We start from the raw sequence: 18,580 nt of genomic DNA, 5'->3' as shown, positions 1-18,580 counted from the left end.
TATTCCAGAACCTTCTAAGTTTTTGGGCCCAAATGGGCTTTTTTAAGGCCCATTATCCTTCTTCCTTGGCTATATAAAGGTGGGGTGAGAGTTTTATTTCTTCACACCTCTCATTTCACCTCTCATTTCATTCTACAGCTTCTCCTCATCCCTAGCCTTTCCTTTCTCAAATCCCTCCTTTAGTTTTCCAACCTCTCCTTCAGGCTTTTTCTAGCTTTCTAATGGCTGACAAGAATTCTGAGAGGGCGGCCAAAATTGCCTCGGCTTCAAAACGAGGTAAGGATATCGAGATCCGCTCTTCATATATGTCTTTAATTGATATGATTAATTCTAGGGGGGATGAATATCCCTCCACTGCACATCTCGACTCTTTTAATCACTGTAATACTTGGCATAACATAGATTTCAATAAACTAAATGCTCGTTATAACGTCCCTCCTCCCTTTAGACTAGTTCCAGTCTCTGGTGGTGACCGTACTTGTCACTGGAGGCCTGATACTCTCTTCATCTACACCGACGCCCTTAATGCTGGGCTTAGGTTCCCTTTCCATCCTTTTATCCCTCATCTTTTGGCTGACTTACAAATTAACCCGTGTCAGCTTCCTCCAAACGCCTGGAGGAATATTCTATGTTTTATGGTTTGTTGTCTTAGGGAGGGCTTTCCTCTTTCTGTAGCCGTTTTTAGGAAAGTCTTTCAATGTTACAATAGTTCTTCCAATATTTGTGGCTGGGTTTATGTCAAACAAAGGCCCAAAAGCAAACATATTTTTAACAGCGCCTCTATTCCGGATAATAATCCAAATTGGAGGAATAGTTTCGTCGGGTTACGTTGGGAGAATGGCGATTGGGGCACGCTCTTTCGATCCTCCTTCGGGAAGGTCAGTGATGGTAGCCTCAAATCCATTCACTTAACTCCTGAAGAAACTATCATTTATAATGGGCTCACTCAGGATGATGGCACCACCACCAGCTGGACTCTTTTAGAAGAGTTTTCCCTGATTCATGTGGGACTATCCTCTGTTTCTCAACAGGGTATTTCTCTTCCCTTCTCAATTTTTCTTTCTTTCACGCATTATTAACATCACTTATTTTGTCTTTTGCTTTGTTTCAGCTGCTAAGGAGATTAACGAGGACAATGTCCCCTTGGTCGAGGAAACAGCTAGGATGAAGAAAGCTCGGTTAGCAGGCCTAGACACCAGAGGAAAGGCGACAGAGCCTATCTTCTTGAGAAAGCACAAGGAGCCTATGGGGGAGGCTTCAACTGAAGGAGCTGAGGGCCATAATGCTCCTATCACTGCTGCTGCCCCTGCTGCTGCTGCTACAGGCGCCTTTCAGCCTCTCTGGGGATTCCGCCGAGGGGATACCGTGGTTGGTTCCACGAAGCATGCTTGGGATTGGTCCTACCATAGCGTGACTCCAAAGGACTTTACTGATGTAGTGGCCACTCCTGACCTTGAGAGGATTAAGCTCATGGGAGCCCAATCTCTGGCTTCGGTATGCCTTCTCTTTTTTTAAACTTATTTCTCGTTCTTGTAGCACTTTCTTGCCTTACACTTTGTTAATTGTTTTGTTTCAGTCTAACGCCTACTTTCAAGGCGCTGTGAGGCAAGCCGAATCATGGAAGCGGGCTTCTGATAAGGCCGATAACGCCCTCAGGAGGCAGCAGAAGAAGTATGCTACCCTGGAGAAGAAGCTCAAGCGCAAGGAGGAAGAACTCGGAGAGTCTAACGCCGAGCTGGTGGTACTTCGGGCGGAGAAGGATAAAGCTATAGACAATTATCTGGACTCGGAGGAGTTTGCCCAATCCATGAGGATTAGGGATGATTCAGTCTTTCCCGAGTTTTTTAGGACTGGTTGGGACACGGCCCTTGGGACCGTGAACGAGGCTTGTCCTGATATTAACCCGGCGGACTACATCTGCCCTGACGATGAGGCCTTGCTACAGAGGTTTCGTACCCGAGTAGTCGTCTCGGATCATGTTCCTCAGGATCCACTTCTTCCTCCTCCCGAGTCCTCTTCCAGACCCGCTGAGGATGACAGCTCTTCCTCCTCCGAGACGACGGAGACATCTAGCGAGAGCGGAGAAGACGATGATATGGACGCCGAGGGCACCTCAGCTCCTTAGAGCTTTTTCAGCCCTGCGTGGCTTTTTTTATTTTCGAGACTTTATTTATCAAACTTTTGTAACATCTATCAGATCTATCTCATTTATCACCTTTTATGCTTTGCATCCATGCATTTGATTTTTATTTGTTAGGCCACAATCATGCTTTGAAGAACTTATGAATTTCATAAAATTGTCTGGGATTCGTCCCTTACACAAGTCTTAATAAATTTCGTAATAAAACTAAAACATATAAATCCTAAGCAAGCAAAGCTTCAAGGTGCTTTTCAACCTACTCGCCATCCTGACGAGTGAGAATCGTACTTCGACCATCTTACACGTAGTAAACCTTCAGGTTTTGTGCGTGCCAGGTTCTCGGGACTTCAAAACCATCCATAGTCTCCAGCTTGTAGGTTCCTCTACCCTGAACGCTCTTGACTCTATACGGCCCTTCCCAATTTGGGGCAAGCTTTCCTTTCTGTCCGACACCAGAAGCCTCTATTTTTCTCAAGACTAAGTCACCTTGTTTGAAAAACCTCTCTTTAACCCTTAGGTTGTAGTAGAATGAAGCCTTTTTCTGATATTCTACTATCTTTGCGTGTGCTTTATCTCGTACTTCATCAATTAAATCCAGGGCTAACTTCTGCCCTTCCTCATTTTCTTTTTCATCAAAAGCCTGAATCCTTGGAGAAGAATGTGATATCTCCACGGGAACTACCGCTTCCGCCCCATATGCCAACATGAAAGGAGTTGCATCTGTCGTGACTCTACAGGTAGTCCTATAAGCCCATAATATGGGAAGTATCTCATCTACCCAATTATTTCTCGACTTTTCGATCCTCTTCTTTAGTCCATCCAGGATTATCCGATTTGCTACTTCCGCTTGCCCATTGGCTTGCGGGTGAGCCACAGAGGTGAATCGTAACTCAATTTCATTTTCTTCACAATACTTCTTGAATTCCTCATTGTTGAATTGCGTTCCATTGTCAGTGACGAGGATACGGGGAATTCCATATCGGCACATAATGTTTTCCCACAGGAATTGTGCAACCTGCTTAGTTGTGATTTTGGCCAAAGGTTTGGCTTCGATCCACTTGGTGAAATAATCAATGGCTACAATCAGAAACTTCCTTTGTGCTGTGGCCATAGGAAAAGGCCCTAGAATATCCATCCCCCACATAGCAAAGGGAATAGGTGAGTTGATAGAGGTCAGCATCTCGGGGGGTTGTCTGGCGACTGGTGCATGCTTCTGACAACGATCACACTTCTTTACATATTCTTTGGCATCAGCCATCATTTCTGGCCAATAGAAGCCTAAACGAGTTATCTTATGAGCCAAGGCCCTGCCCCCCAAGTGTTGCCCACAAATGCCTTCATGCACTTCCTCAAGAGCCAATCGTGCCTCATCGGGCCTGAGACACCTCAAGTAAGGAACCACGAAAGATCTTTTATATAGAATCCCATCTATCAAAGAGTACCTTAGTGCTCGAACAGTTAACTTCCGTGCCTCAATTGTATCGCTTGGCAACCAACCGGTCTGAATGTGAGCCTTGATGGGATCAATCCATGACGTCCCCAAGCCTACGGGAGCCACAAGTTTAACATCTATACTTCGTGTCTTCAAAACACGGAAGTACACACTTCCTGAACTTTCTTCAATCTCAGATGAAGCAAACTTTGATAGCGCATCTGCTTTAGCATTTTCTTCCCTTGGAATGTGTTCAACATGGCATTCATTAAATTGGGTCATCACAGCCCTTACTAGGCGAACATACTTTGCCATCGTATCATCCCTTGCTTCAAATTCTCCCTTTACCTGGGATATGATCAACTTCGAGTCTCCACGGACCTTTAAGTTTTTGACTCTAAGTGTCCCAGCTAGACCAAGGCCAGCAATCAGGGCTTCATACTCTGCCTCATTGTTTGTGGTTGGGAAGTCTAGCTTCATGGCATACTCAATTAAGAATCCATCAGGGCTTTGCAAAACCAACCCTGCTCCACTGGAATTTGTTTTTGATGCTCCATCAAAATAGAGAACCCAATATTCTTTCTCCTTGTCCCCATTGTCGACTCCCTTGTCTTGAGGTGTGGTATCTTCCTGCCCCCCGACTTCTTGGTTGGGTATGGTACATTCCACCACGAAGTCAGCTAGTGCCTGAGCTTTTATGGCCATACGTGGCTTATACTTGAGATCGAACTCTCCCAACTCTATTGCCCACTTAATTAGTCTCCCACTTGCCTTGGGACTGTGAATGATATTTCTCAGTGGCTGATTTGTTAGCACTTCGATTTGGTGAGCTTGAAAGTAAGGACGCAGCTTTCTCGAAGCCATTACCAAGGCTAGAGCGAATTTCTCAATAGTTGAATAATTCAACTCAGCACCATGCAAGATTTTGCTGACATAGTATACGGGTTTCTGGACTTTCAGTTCCTCCTTAACCAACACCGCGCTCAAGGCGCTTTCTGAAACAGCCAAGTACAAGAATAAAACTTCACTCAAAACTGGCTTGGCCAATAACGGGGCCTGGCCCATATACTTCTTTAACTCTTCAAATGCCTTCTGATTTTCCTCACTCCATACAAAGTCTTTAATGTTCTTTAATGACTTGAAGAATGACAAGCACTTGTCTCCTGACTTGGAGATGAATCGTCCTAGCGCAGCAACCCTTCCTGTGAGTTTCTGAACATCCTTGACAGTTTTTGGGGGTTCCATGTCCAGGATTGCCTTTATTTTATCGGGGTTAGCCTCAATTCCCCTCTTTGAGACCATCAATCCCAAGAATTTTCCAGATCCTACTCCGAAAGCACACTTCGTGGGATTCAACATCATCTTGTGGTACCTCAGGACCTCAAAAGCTTCCCTCAAATGGGTTATATGATCAGTCTTTACTAGACTCTTGACTAGCATGTCATCAACATAGACTTCCATAGTCTTCCCAATAAGATCTTTAAAAATTTTATTCACCAACCTTTGATAGGTGGCTCCTGCATTCTTGAGACCAAACGCCATAACAAGATAACAATAAACACCAAAGTCAGTGATAAATGATACCTTTGGAATGTCATCCTTATGCATTTTGATCTGGTTGTATCCGCTAAATCCATCCATGAAACTCAGCATCTCATGTCCAGCGGTGGCATCAATCAAAGTATCAATTCTAGGCAGCGGAAAACAGTCTTTGGGACATGCATCATTCAGATCGGTGAAGTCTATACACATCCTCCACTTTCCATTAGCCTTCTTCACCATTACAGGGTTTGCTAACCACTCCGGAAATTGAATCTCCTCAATGAAACCAGCCTCTAAGAGCTTTTCCACTTCCTGCTTTATAGCCTCTTGTCTTTCCGGGGCAAAATTTCTTTTCTTTTGTTTTACTGTCTTCCGGCTTGGATCCACGTTTAACTTGTGGGTAATTAACCCCGGGTCTATGCCTGGCATATCAGCTGCTGACCATGCAAACACATCACTATTTTCTTGCAAAAATTTCACTAACTTCCCTCTAAGGGGCTCCTCTAATGTAGCTCCAATAAAAGTCATCCTCTCAGGATTCTTGGGATCTAAAGGAACCGAATCCAATTCTTCTGCTGGCCTTCCTCTATTCTCATCATTTTCTCGAACATCCATATCTTCAATAGGAAGAACCTGCCCCCCGACTCCATCTGCCCTCAAAGAGGCCACATAACAACTTCTAGCCATTTTTTGATCTCCCCTCTCTTCTCCAATCCCGTTTCGGGTGGGAAACTTCATGACTGAATGGTAGGAAGAGGGGACTGCCTTGAAGGCATGTATCCCTGTTCTCCCCATGATAGCATTATAAGTTGAACTAGCCTTTACCACCACAAAATCCAGCATCTGCGTTGCTTGCCTTGGCTCCGTACCTATGGTGGTTGGTAATTTAATTATCCCTTCCACAGGACATTCTACTCCAGCAAATCCATATATCGGCATGTCGGTTGGTGTCAACTGGGAGTCGTTATACCCCATCCTTAGAAAGGTGTCGTGGAGCAAGATATCCACAGAAGCACCATTATCCACAAGGACCCTCTTAACCGGGCTATTTCCTATTATCGGCGTTATGACCAGCGGGTCGTCATGGGGAAACTTCACACCCTCTAGGTCGGAATCATCAAAAGCCAATGTTACTTCTGTCCTGGCCCTCTTCGGGGCTTCTCCAACAATATGCATAACCTCTCTAGTATATGCCTTTCTGGAATTTTTGGACAATCCAGCAGCAGTTGGACCTCCAAAGATCGTGTTTATCACAGGCCCTCGAGGTCTCGGCCCTCCATAAATGGTGTTTATAACTGGTCCTCTAGGTTGGGGATTCCGCCCCTGATCATCTTGGTCCCTCCTACGATCTTCAAAGTTCTTCCTTCCATTATTGTTTCTGTCTCCTCCATCTCCAGTATACTTGTTCAGCCTTCCTTTTCGAATCAAAAACTCAATTTCATCTTTCAACTGCCTACACTCATCGGTGTCATGACCAACATCTTTGTGAAACCTGCAATACTTGCCCTTATCTAGCTTGGCGGGATCAGCCTTCAAGGGCTTAGGCCAGCGAATATCTCTGTCTTTCTCAATCTCCATCAAAATCTGACTTCTGGGGGCATTCAGCTTAGCGTATTCAGTGAACTTTTGCCCAGGTCCTCCCTTCTTGGGGGTTGAATCAGGGTTTTGTTCAGTTCTAGGATACTTATCCTTAGCGATGTACTCCAAATCAGTTTTTCGTTTCTTGCCTCCAGTGGGCTCATTACTTACTACGGTCTTCCTCATACTCTCTTCAACCTTGATATACTTCCCTGCCCTCTCTTGGAGCTGCAACATGCTCTCAGGGGGTCGTTTGGCCAAAGACATCTTGAAAAACTCATCCCTAGTTCCTTGTTGCAGCGCTATCATGGCTACCTTATCATCAAGGTCTGGGACTTTTAAAGCCTCCTTTGTAAAACGATTTAGGTAATCTCTTAAGGATTCTTTAGCTCCCTGCACAAGACTCATAAGAGATGCTGAACTTTTCTCATGGACTCTTCCACTGATGAATTGCTTAATAAAAGCCTGACTTAATTCTCTGAACGATCCAATAGAGTTTGGGGGCAGGCGACTGTACCATCTTTGAGCCATACCCGACAGGGTTTGAGGGAAGGCCCGACACTTTATAGCATCATTCACGGGTTGCAGCAGCAGTGCATTAGAGAATGTCCTAACATGATTAGCGGGGTCTCCCGTGCCATCATAGGCTTTGATAGTGGGCATCTTAAATTTTCTTGAGATATGGGCATTCATTATCTCTTCTGTGAAGGGTGGAGTTGGATCATCAGGATCCCCAAGGGGAAGGAGATTGCTTGGATCAGTTCTTGGGACAGCAGCCCTTCTTCTTACCGGACCATCCAGGTCTATGATAGGAGGAGGATTTCTCCCCCTAGGAGGTATGTGGGGTCTGGTGGCTTGGTAAGCCTCCAAATCACGCCTCAGCCTTTGGATTTCAGCCTCATGAGCCCTGATCTTTTCCTGCACTTCTTGGGGATTCGCCCCTGGGGTGCTTTGGGGGCGTTGCCTTCCATCGGCCATTGGCTCTTTTCCAGGACGCCTCCTTCTCGGGGCCACTTCATCATCCGAAGATTCGGAGTCTCTCTCAGTGTATGGACCAGAAAATTCCCGATCCTCAGGGATAGGATCCAAACCTCGTATATAGGGGGGCGACCGCCCTCGTGCTTCGCTTCGCCCAGCATATCCACTTCCTCCAACCTCAGGGTGAAGGGGCATCCCATAAGGGGGGTTAGTAGTAACAATAGTTGAGTATTCATACCCGACGGGTCGAGAATTCACAGGTATATGTATTTGTTGAACTTGAGGATTCGTACCTTGAACAGTCGGGGGAGTTGTCCCTTGTGGCTGAGGATGAGTTGCCCCTGTCTGGGCTTCCCCCTGAGTAGATGCATAAGTTGAATGGGGAGGAACCTCCACGGTTGATGAAATCACCTGGGTTGTCCCTGATGGTGTTCCCTCCTCCAGAGTGCTGGTTGTTCTCCGTGTTCTCGCCATGGTTGTTGTTGCGTAATTCCCACAGACGGCGCCAAATGTTATGGATTAAAACTACTATATATTATTGCTGTATTTAATACTAAGGAACGTGAGCTCCAAGGCTCGATTTGACTGCTCTTGTGTTTCGTGACTCAATCTGCCTTAACAAGATGCCTACGTACCTTGCTGATTGCCAAGGATCAAGTCAAAAAACGTAGTTCTGATTTGTGGGGTGAGGCCCCTTATATAGATGCGGGAGTCCTTGAATTGGACTTGGTATAGGAGGCTTGGTGGATAAGCCTCTGAATTAGGATAGACTTAGGAGTCCTAGGAAGTAGGAAGTTGATTCCTTATCCTTTCAGGTCCCCTTGAGGCTAATCTCTAAGGATTTATATCCTCGTCGGGACTCTTTTCAACATCTGATTTCTCCCTTATTAATTAATTACGAAATTAATTAATAATTAGGGCTTTTTGGGCCTTTTTTATTCCACCAGGCCTAATCCGGTCCGTCAGACTTAACCTTTCTGGTCTGAATATTATACATCTTATTATTATTGGGCCTAGCAGCCCATTAATTATAAAATCAGGACTTATTTATCCCTATCAGGTACATATAGATATATTTATATGTTATAGATTCATTTCTTATTTATTATAGTTCTGTATTCTAAATACTAGCTTACATATTACATATTATAAATTACCGACATATTTTTATTTTTAATAAAAAACACATATTATTTTTAGCTTTCTTATTAAATAAACTTTTATGACATTTGTATGTAAATATTAATTGTTTCGACTAAATTAACCGCATAAATCGCACCACATCACACCGCATTATTGTTGTGTGGTTTATGCGGTTTTTGAGGTTACGCGATGCGGGTGCAGTTTGAAAATTTAATCAAACTGCATGCGCGGTTTTGTTTACGGTTTAAACAAAAAATCGCACCGCCCGCCCCATGATCACCCCTAACTCAATCTTGAGTGTTGTCAACTGCCCCTGAATAGATGTGTGAGTTTCAAGAGATGTGCTCTCAGTGTTGTGTGTGTCAACCAAGTTTCTTCTTTCACCTTCTTGAGTGTGCTCAAGAAGGGGTGCAGACTCTTTATAGATTGCACTAGGAAGAGTGCTTGATTCAATAGTGACATCTTGTTGAGAAGATATCACTAGAGTCAGTTTGGATCCCTCGTTTACAACTGCATCTTTTTGAGAAGATGTAGAGGTGGTCGCTTGAGTGGTCAACTCAATTTTCTTTCTTCTTGGCTTTTTGACCAGGTGAGACACTTCCTCACTTTGTGTTTCCTCACTCTCATTGATCACATCTAGTTTAATCTGCTTTCTCTTCTCTTTATTAACTCCATCATTTTAAGATGATAAAGCACTTAATTTTCTCGCATCTAGAGATTGTGAAGAGGTGGTTACAACTGTGGTAAGATCCTATGAGCGATTCTGCATTTGTTGAGTTATGATGGAAAGTCCTTCAATTTGGTCTGCTAGTATATCATTCATAGTAATTACTATAAGAATAGGAACGGGAGCAACTTGAGCTTGAGTGTCTTGAAGATATTGAGATATTAGGCATGAGGGTTGTTGTGTAGAAGTAGATGGTTAGTTTGTGTTTGGGTGTATGGTGGTTGAGGTAGATGGTACACCTGTGACAGAGGTTACAATTTTACTTACAGTGGGAACCGTGATTATGACAGTGTGTTGATCACCCTGAGAGTGATCCTCCATTTGTATTGGAGGGGAGTTGACCTGGTTACTCTCATGTACCATGGCCTCAACCCCTTGTTTTTCTTACAAAGAACCGATACTTGAATATGCTAGTGTACTTGTCTCCCCAGTGAGTGGATCATTGACAGTTGAACTCCTAGCTTCAGTATGAGCGCAATTTCAGCTAGGGTTTTGAGGGGAGTTGTTCCTTCAAGAGGAACCTCCAATTAATTTGGAGAGGATTTGAGTAGCTCCCCCTCAAGAGTACTTTCCTCAAACCTTTGAACTTGTGAAGGCTGTTGTGCACATGAAGTTGCATTGGTTTGCATAGGGTCTTCAGTGAAAACTGATAAAAACCATGAATTTTTATAGTGTCATCAAGGTCCAACTTAGCACTTGGCCTCACACCATCTAAATGTTATTTCTGAGTGGTGAGCACAGTCTCATGAGATGTGCCACTTGAAGTTGGCAGTGCTTGAGAAGTAGATTTAAGCTCTTCATTATATGAGGAAGAAATTTGAGATGTAAGATTTGTGAGCTCGGTATAAGGGTGATCATCAAACCGCACAAACTGCCTAAACCGCATGCACCACCCCACACAGCACCGCAAAATGCGATTTTTAATTTTTTATATGCGGTTGTGGTTTGAGTTTTTGACAAACCGTGCAGTGCGGTTTGCGATTTGACATTTTAACATTGCGGTTCAAACCGCACCACACTGTAATTATATATATAAGGTACATATAGATATATTTATATATAATAGATTCATTTCTTGTTTATTATAGTTCTGCATTCTAAATACTAGCTTACATATTACACATTATAAATTATCGACATATTTTTATTTTTAATAAAAAATACATATTATTTTTAGCTTTCTTATTAGTTAAACCTTTATGACATTTGTATGTAAATATTAATTGTTTCGACTAAATTAACCGCATAAATCGCACCACATCACACCGAATTTTTGTTGTGTGGTTTATGCGGTTTTTGAGATTACGCGATGCGGGTGCGGTTTAAAAATTTAATCAAACTGTATGCGCGGTTTTGTTTGCGGTTTAAACAAAAAATCACACCGCCCGCCCCATGATCACCCCTAACTCAATCTTGAGTGTTGGCAACTGCCCCTTTCAAGAGATGTGCTCTCAGTGTTGTGTGTGTCTACCAAGTTTTTTCTTTCACCTTCTTGAGTGTGCTCAAGAAGGGGTACAGACTCTTTATAGATTGCACTAGGGAGAGTGCTTGATTCTATAGTGACATCTTGTTGAGAAGATATCACTAGAGTCAGTTTGGATCCCTCGTTTACAGCTGCATCTTTTTGAGAAGATGCAAAGGTGGTCGCTTGAGTGGTTAACTCAATTTTCTTTCTCCTTGGCTTTTTGACCAGGTGAGACACTTCCTCACTTTGTGTTTTATCACTCTCATTGATCACATCTAGTTTAATCTGCTTTCTCTTCTCTTTACTAACTCCATCATTTTGAGAGGATAAAGCAGTTAATTTTCTCGAATCTAGAGATTGTGAAGAGGTGGTTAAAACTGTGGTAAGATCCTGTGAGCGATTCTGCATTTGTACTATTACAGGACCAGGAGTCATAGCTGTACTAGAAATTGCACTACTCCTCATGTCAGGCATGGGGTAAGGATAAGTCCTAAACTTCTCCAATACGAAGTTACTGACATTTAGGCTCACATTTGCCTGTTTCTTTATATTCAGTGATCCAAATAGAATTTTGGACACTGACTTACTAATGCCTATTTGATTAGCATATATCCATTTAGTTAAATGTATGTTATTCACTTTATAATTTAAAACATACATAATGAATCTAGGAAAGAAGATTTCTTTACCTCTAATTACCAAAAGAATTGTTAGCATTATGCTTAGTTCTCCAAGAGTTAGGCTTCCAACATTAAGGTGTTTGTCATAGGCCATTGAGTACACCAGCTTCAGGGCCACACTTGATATATTGTCATAGCCTGTTTTCCTGCATGTGAAGGCCCCGATTATTGTGTCAAACACAAAGGACCAATCCCTTTTCAGGTTCTTCTTTTTTAACCTGACCAAGTCAATTTTCTCACTATAGTTAATAAATTCCATGAATTCAGCCAGTTCCCGAGAGCTAGGAGCTCCAACCATGTTCTCTGTGGAGATGCCTAGTGCTTTGTTGATGTCATTTGCATTAAACTCCACAGTCACACCTTTGATTGTGCAAGTGACCATCATGAAAACTGCTTGATTATCATTTATATTGGTGTGAAGAACTACTTTGTTCTAGATATCATTGAGAACATCCAAGTACAACATAGGGTTGTCTGTTAGGGCTCCTGCGAGGTAGGAATCAGCCACAAACTTCACAAAATAATTGAAATTATCAGGTTCCTGTGTTGGGTCAACAAAAGCTAGATAGTTGGTTCCATCCTTGGGTATTGCTACTCTGACAGTGTTGGTGTTTGATGATATTAGATAGTGTTATGAATTTGAGTGGGTAAGTGTTTTTGAGAGAGAGAAAGCTTAAAAAGTTTGAGAATGGTAAAAAGTCGTTGTAATTAGGTCAATTGAGATTTTCCAAGCGTAAAGAGGGGTTATGTCGAGATGTCCGGGTATTTATAGTTTAGAGATATGACTTCACGACAAGAGAATTAGAAACGGTGATAAAGTATATCGAGAAGTCACATGGAGCGTGTAGAGAACTCATATCGACATGTCATTTTCTTGACTCTTATCGAGAACTAGATAGTGACATATCGATATGTTGTACAAATGCCCAGTTTGTCCATTAGGACTAAATTATTCTAATTTATATTGTGAGAATTACATCACAGAATTAAAATATATTTTATATCAAAAGTATTTTATTGAAATAATTTATTGAATAAAATCATTCCAGATTTGTATTTTTGAAAACTATATATCGATTAGTATATCGAGATCTTTACATGACTTATCGAGAAGTCATAAAAAGACTTATCGAGAACTCCATCGAGAAGTCCTTAAGGACTTCTCAAGAAGTCATTTTTGACTTATCGAGAACTCAGTTCTCTACATACTTTTTGATAGGTCCATATTATTGCATATTATTAATACCTATTTTATGTCTATTTTCATCATTTTATTAATAAATAAATTGTTTTACTTTATTTTGTAGGAAAATAAATAAAATTAGAATTTGAGTTAGAAAATGTGCAAATAAGGAAGGAGGTGGACTATTCTGGAAGTCAAGAGAATTGGAAGATAAATAGAATACTTATTGGAGAAGAAGAAGGATTTACTTTAAGAATCCTACTTATATTCCAAGACCGAAACCCTCATATTTTCCCTATATATGGGTCTCCCCTCTTGTATTTTACACACCCAAGACACCCCAAGACACCCAATTAGTTATTTGTTTTGTTCATCTTTTTATCACATGTAGCTAAATTTGTTCCCTAGGATGAAGATGAAGTTAATTTAATTGCTTCGATATCTTCTCGTTCCTATTATTTGATTCTCATTATTTTTTTGTGCTTAATTGGTTAATTGACAAAGTGTGTTAGGTAATGAATACAACACAGGGGGTGAATGTTTTGAGGATTATTTTCAACCTTTTTGAACTATTATGGATATAATGAACAAAGTAATCTAAATTGTAGAGATAATGTGTTTTAACAGAAATAATAAAACATGCACACGAACATACTATCTTCAAAACACACTTAATTTTATATTAAAATCAAGTATATTTTGCTACAAATTTTTGAGTTCTTTGTTGATAAAGAACTCAGCTTCTTTCTTGAGAGAGTTACAAGATTTTTTAGATCTATTTGTTACGACTAAAAAAAGCATCCAGTGTTTACTTTATAGAACAGTAAACACATGTTTTACACAGCATACAATAGCATGTACTAAACCCTACTTTAAGTTAATAAAACTTTCTATTTCTGGCTTATTGTATCTTTGCAAATCGTGCATGTCTGTGACTTTACTTTGTCAGTTAATCTTGGCCTTTGATCTTGTACTCTTCAATCTGCTTTTTGTAGACTTTTCAAATAAGTGATTGATTTGTTTGTTGATTGATAATATTTGATTTTTAACTGGTCTGCATTTTGTACTTTGAGTTTTACATCGAGATCTCCAGTTTGAACTATAGAGAACTGACATCTCGATAAGTATAATGACTTATCAAGATCTCTTAGTTCTCTACAAGTGTTTTGACTTCTCGAGGTCTCTGAGTTCTCAAATGCGAACTTGACTTGTCGAGATCTCTGAGTTTCCGAATGAGCTTGACTTGTCGAGAAATCTGAGTTCCCGAATGAGCTTGACTTGTCGAGATCTCTGAGTTCTCGAATGAGCTTTGGCTTGTCGAGGTCTCCAAGTCTTTGCATGTAGAAATAACTTGTCGATATCTCTAGTTTTCATATCTTTATTTTGGTTTATCGATATGTCTGAGTTCTCTAATGCATAAATGACTTGTCGATATCTCCAATCTTCATATCTTCATTTTGTCTTGTCGATATCTCCGAGATTCTCTATAAGCTATTTTTGACTTGTCGATAAGTCATTCTGGAGTTCTCGAATGACTTCTCTATATGACTTGATCTGTGACTTGTAGATTTCTTGACTTAGAATGTTTTTCTCAAAACAGATTTATTCAACTCCAAGCTTATTCACACTTTCTCTGATTCATGCTCTTCTTCCAGAGTTTAATCTTAGGCTTGAGATTATTTACAGAATAATACCCCAGTCTAATCTATTTACACTTTTACATACTCAAGTAATACAATACAAAATGCAAACTTAGATTATCATACAACTGACTTAGGGATGTCAATTTGACTTAGTCTTGTTATATTACAGGCATGTCTTGTATAACAATCTCCCCCAATTTGTGAAAAGATTGCTTATCTTAAATTTATGCCTGATAACAAGACTAACCCCAAGCTATAATGAACAATAAGACTTTACATACAAATTGATAAAATTAAAACATTTATACATAAAGAGTTTCTTGAGTTTAACTAATACATTCATTAATCAAATTTCTCATCTCCTGCTTCTTCTCTAATGAGGTCCTTTAACTTTACAAGTACTTCCAGTTCTTCTATGATTGGTGTTCCTCTTAGAGCTTCTACAAGTTTGAGTTTATTTGCTAATGAATAACCATTCAAGAAACCAACCCTAATTCTTGAGAATCTGCCAGCCTTGATGTTGAGAAATTGTCCATCCTTGGTGATTCTGTGTAATATCCGGGACATGACGTGTAATTATTTTTATTAATAAATGATTTTTATGTGATTATTATGTGATTTTTTGGTGAATTATTTGATGATTGATGTTGTTATGTGAATGTTCATATGTGGTAAAGTCTAGTATGTTAATTTTATTATGTCCAGAATAAAATATAGATAATTAAGGTATTTTTCTGGTAATTTTTGGAGTATTATATGATTTTATATTGATTTATGAATTTATTAACTATTTTCTGAATATTTACAAAAATATTTTATAAAGTCGGGAATCGTCCAACCTCAACCGTTTTTACGTTTTTACAACCTGAAACTCTTCTGAAAACTCCTTCCTAACCTAATCTGGTAATTCCGGACATTTTCCATGTTTTGACTTTTTCGATCCGGATTACGGTTTGACCCGTGTGCGGCCCGGCGCGATATTTTCGATACGCTAACCCTTTTCTATAACTTTATTATTCGTACAATCGTTTTATAAAAGCCCGATTTTGATAATTATCCGAAATAGGATGACGTTTATCCAAAACATGATAGTGCTCATCCAAAACAGGATATTGTTTATCCAAAAAGGATAATGTCTATCCAAAATAAACGTATTTATCGATCCAACACGATCCAGAACGTACTAATATTCTGTAAATATAAATATCCCTTTCTTATTTCATTTTCACGCGTAAAATCATAATCAGACAGTGAAAATCCCTGAAAATCAGAGAAAACCCTATTACAATACCGTATTCTTGAAAATCAATCGCTCAAACGAAGACGTTATCGGACTTCGATTCGGGCGTGTAATATATCATAACGAAGCTCTCAAAATCTTCTTTCTGAATCAAACATCTATTTTTGCCCAGAAATCAAGGTATTTTTCTGATTTAATTATTTAAATTCGAATTAATTATGGATTAAATTATAAATTTTTGTTCTTGATGTTTTTGATATGATTTGATGGCATAATCGTGTAGATCTTTTCTTCCTGGTCAATTTGGTATATTATATGTGAAAAACTGAGTTCAATAACGTAGTTAAATTTGAGTTTGATTCTCGGATTGTAAACTAGGGTTTATGTTCTCGAATATTCTTAATTGAAAATTAGGCATTTCTTAACTAAGGGCTATTAGATTAAATTGGTTGCATCAGTAGGTAGATCGTAGGATAAGGAATCGAATGGTATAAACGAATTTAACAAACGATACCGGGAAAGCCATGAACGGAGTTTGGGAAGGTTGCCGGCGACGGGTTTTTCCCGTGATTATTCCGGCCAAACGACGGAGTTTTTGGAAATTTTGTTTGCATAATCGAATTTTCCTTGTTGAACTCTGCTTATCTGCACTTTCTGGTCGAGTTCTGGGCATGTCGACTCGCCAGCGGTGGCCGGAGACGGCGGCGGCGGCGTTGCCAAAGTACAGTTAGGCCACTGAGTATTCTATATATTTTCATTTCAGTCCCTGGAATTTTATAAACTAACAGAAATTAGATTTCTGTTTACTTTATTTTAAAAATGATATTTTTATTATTTTAAAAATCCGAAAATGGTTTATTTAATTATTTTAAATACAGAAAAATTATTTTAATTATATATCTATTCAAAAATAAATCTGATTTATTTTATTAATTAATTTTAATTAGTTTTTAATTATTTTAATTAATCGATTAATTTAATATTAATTGATTAATTAATTTAATTAATTATTAATTAATTTAATTAATTTAATAATTGGATTTAATTATTAAAATTGATTTAAAAATTTCGAAAAATAGTTTTGAGCTTTAAAATATTATTTTAAATTATTTTCAAGGCTCGATAATTATTATAAAATTATTTTAATGTCAGATTCGTGTATTCGAACCCTATTATTTAATTATAAAATGATTCAGAGTCCAATTTTAATTTCGAAAAATGTTTAAAAATTTGTATTAAATACCTGGAAAATTATTTTGACCCCGAATCTTCTTTGAAAAATTATTTGGATTGAATATCTTACGTACTATGTGTTATATGTGACCTGATTGATGTATAAAATGATTGTTTGTGCATTGTTTGACTGTTCATGCTGTAACTTTTAATCTGTACGTCGGATTTGGGTGAAACGGAGGGTAGATAGAAGTTTGTATCGAATAGAATGAATTGAGAAATAATGTTGATGAGTATATGTGATGTCTAACAGAGGAAGCGAGACGTAGAAAAGGAAAGTAAGTGGTTAGTGAGTGGGAATCAATTGACAAGTGTTAGTGAAGTGAAAGCGAATTGATAAGGCAAGTGTCCCTGAACTTTCTTGTAATATACTTGTGAACACTTTTGAACTCTTTTCATTATGTTGCAACTATTTTCCAGTAATTCCTATTCTATATTGCAAGTATTTTGAAGTACTTAACCCTAAACCCTGATTCTTATTGATCTTGAGCCGTGAGCCTGATTTCTTGTAAACCCTTGATTGTTGAATTCTTGGATACGAACCACACCTATCTGATGCTACTCCACAAATACATATCTACCACATACTGATCTTTGATATGAGATTGTTTATCAGATGAACCTTTATGCCTTGTATAACAGAAGACCATTCCTTGTAACCTTTGCACCCTTGGTCTTCTACACTTTGATTCTTTTCTTAAATTGAAAGCCAAGCTTCTTGTTGACCTTGTTATACCTTTATGGTGTTGTGAAGCACCTTATGCTTCAAGATAAATGTTATTTATGATTCAGTTTATTGAATTACATTGCTTATCATGTTATTACTATGGAATTGGATTGTTTTTAAATATGGACCAGATTCGTGGTCTTATTAGGCCAATGTGTGCCTTGGATCCAGTATATAGAGCAAAGCTGGGAGCCTTGCTCGGGGTTAGTGCGTGACTGATCAGCAGCCTAACCTTGGTTTTTAAAATAAAAGTGAATATCCAATTCTAATCATTATTTATCAGGAAACTTGATTCCCTATATCATTTTAATTGATTATTATTAAATCTCAGTGTTGTCATTGTGACTTGCCGAGCTAGTTAGCTCACTCTTGCGAATCTGTTTATGTTCTTATCCAGTTAAAAGGGAATTTGGTGATAGCGAGGATCCCCAGTCGAGTGTGCCAGCTAGGTTTACAGGTTGAAGTTGAATAATCTAGCAGAAGATGTGTGGCTTAGTGTGTGTTAAAAGTTTGTAATAAAGGTTGACTTCAAATGTAAGATAAATAAATTTGGGATTTGGTACGTTTGTAATAAATAAGGTTATGGCTTGTGGACATACTTTAAACTGTTGCGATCCTTGATTGTGGTAAGTAGGGTCATTTTATATATTATTATACTCATAAACAGGTTTAAATATGGTATATGTATGTGTTGTGGGCCCCAAACTTCTGACACGGGTTTGGAGGGCGTCACAGGTTTGGCATCAGAGCTAAGGTTTAAAGTCACTGTCACAAGCCTAGATTGTCGGGAATGGGTAGAGGGTTAAGATTAGTCTTAGAAAATAAAGAAATAGAACGTTGGGAGGTTGAGTGTGGATAAATAGTAGGTT

At 39.3% G+C, this 18,580-nt stretch overlaps 1 protein-coding gene across 1 annotated transcript; it reads left to right on the top strand.

The window, feature by feature from the left end:
* Positions 1 to 232: 232 nt before the first annotated feature.
* On the top strand, positions 233 to 2,199 carry LOC141719197 (uncharacterized). The gene is made up of 2 exons (XM_074521582.1): positions 233 to 1,494; positions 1,577 to 2,199. Exons 1-2 carry the CDS (start codon positions 1,003 to 1,005, stop codon positions 2,123 to 2,125), a joined length of 1,041 nt encoding a protein of 346 aa, XP_074377683.1. The 5' UTR covers positions 233 to 1,002; the 3' UTR covers positions 2,126 to 2,199.
* Positions 2,200 to 18,580: the final 16,381 nt, after the last annotated feature.

Source organism: Apium graveolens, chromosome 1, assembly GCF_009905375.1.
Source record: "Apium graveolens cultivar Ventura chromosome 1, ASM990537v1, whole genome shotgun sequence".
Taxonomy (NCBI): Eukaryota; Viridiplantae; Streptophyta; class Magnoliopsida; order Apiales; family Apiaceae; genus Apium; species Apium graveolens.
The sequence above is the reverse complement of the archived record's forward strand: the minus strand, read 5'-3'. Positions and strand labels throughout refer to the sequence as shown.

What these genes read in the sequence shown, in the direction of transcription:
- LOC141719197 (XM_074521582.1), top strand. Translation starts at nt 1,003, where the DNA reads ATGTGGGACTATCCTCTGTTTCTCAACAGGGTATTTCTCTTCCCTTCT. An exon ending in GAGCCCAATCTCTGGCTTCG is followed by an intron (nt 1,495 to 1,576) that starts GTATGCCTTCTC and finishes GTTTTGTTTCAG; the next exon opens with TCTAACGCCTACTTTCAAGG.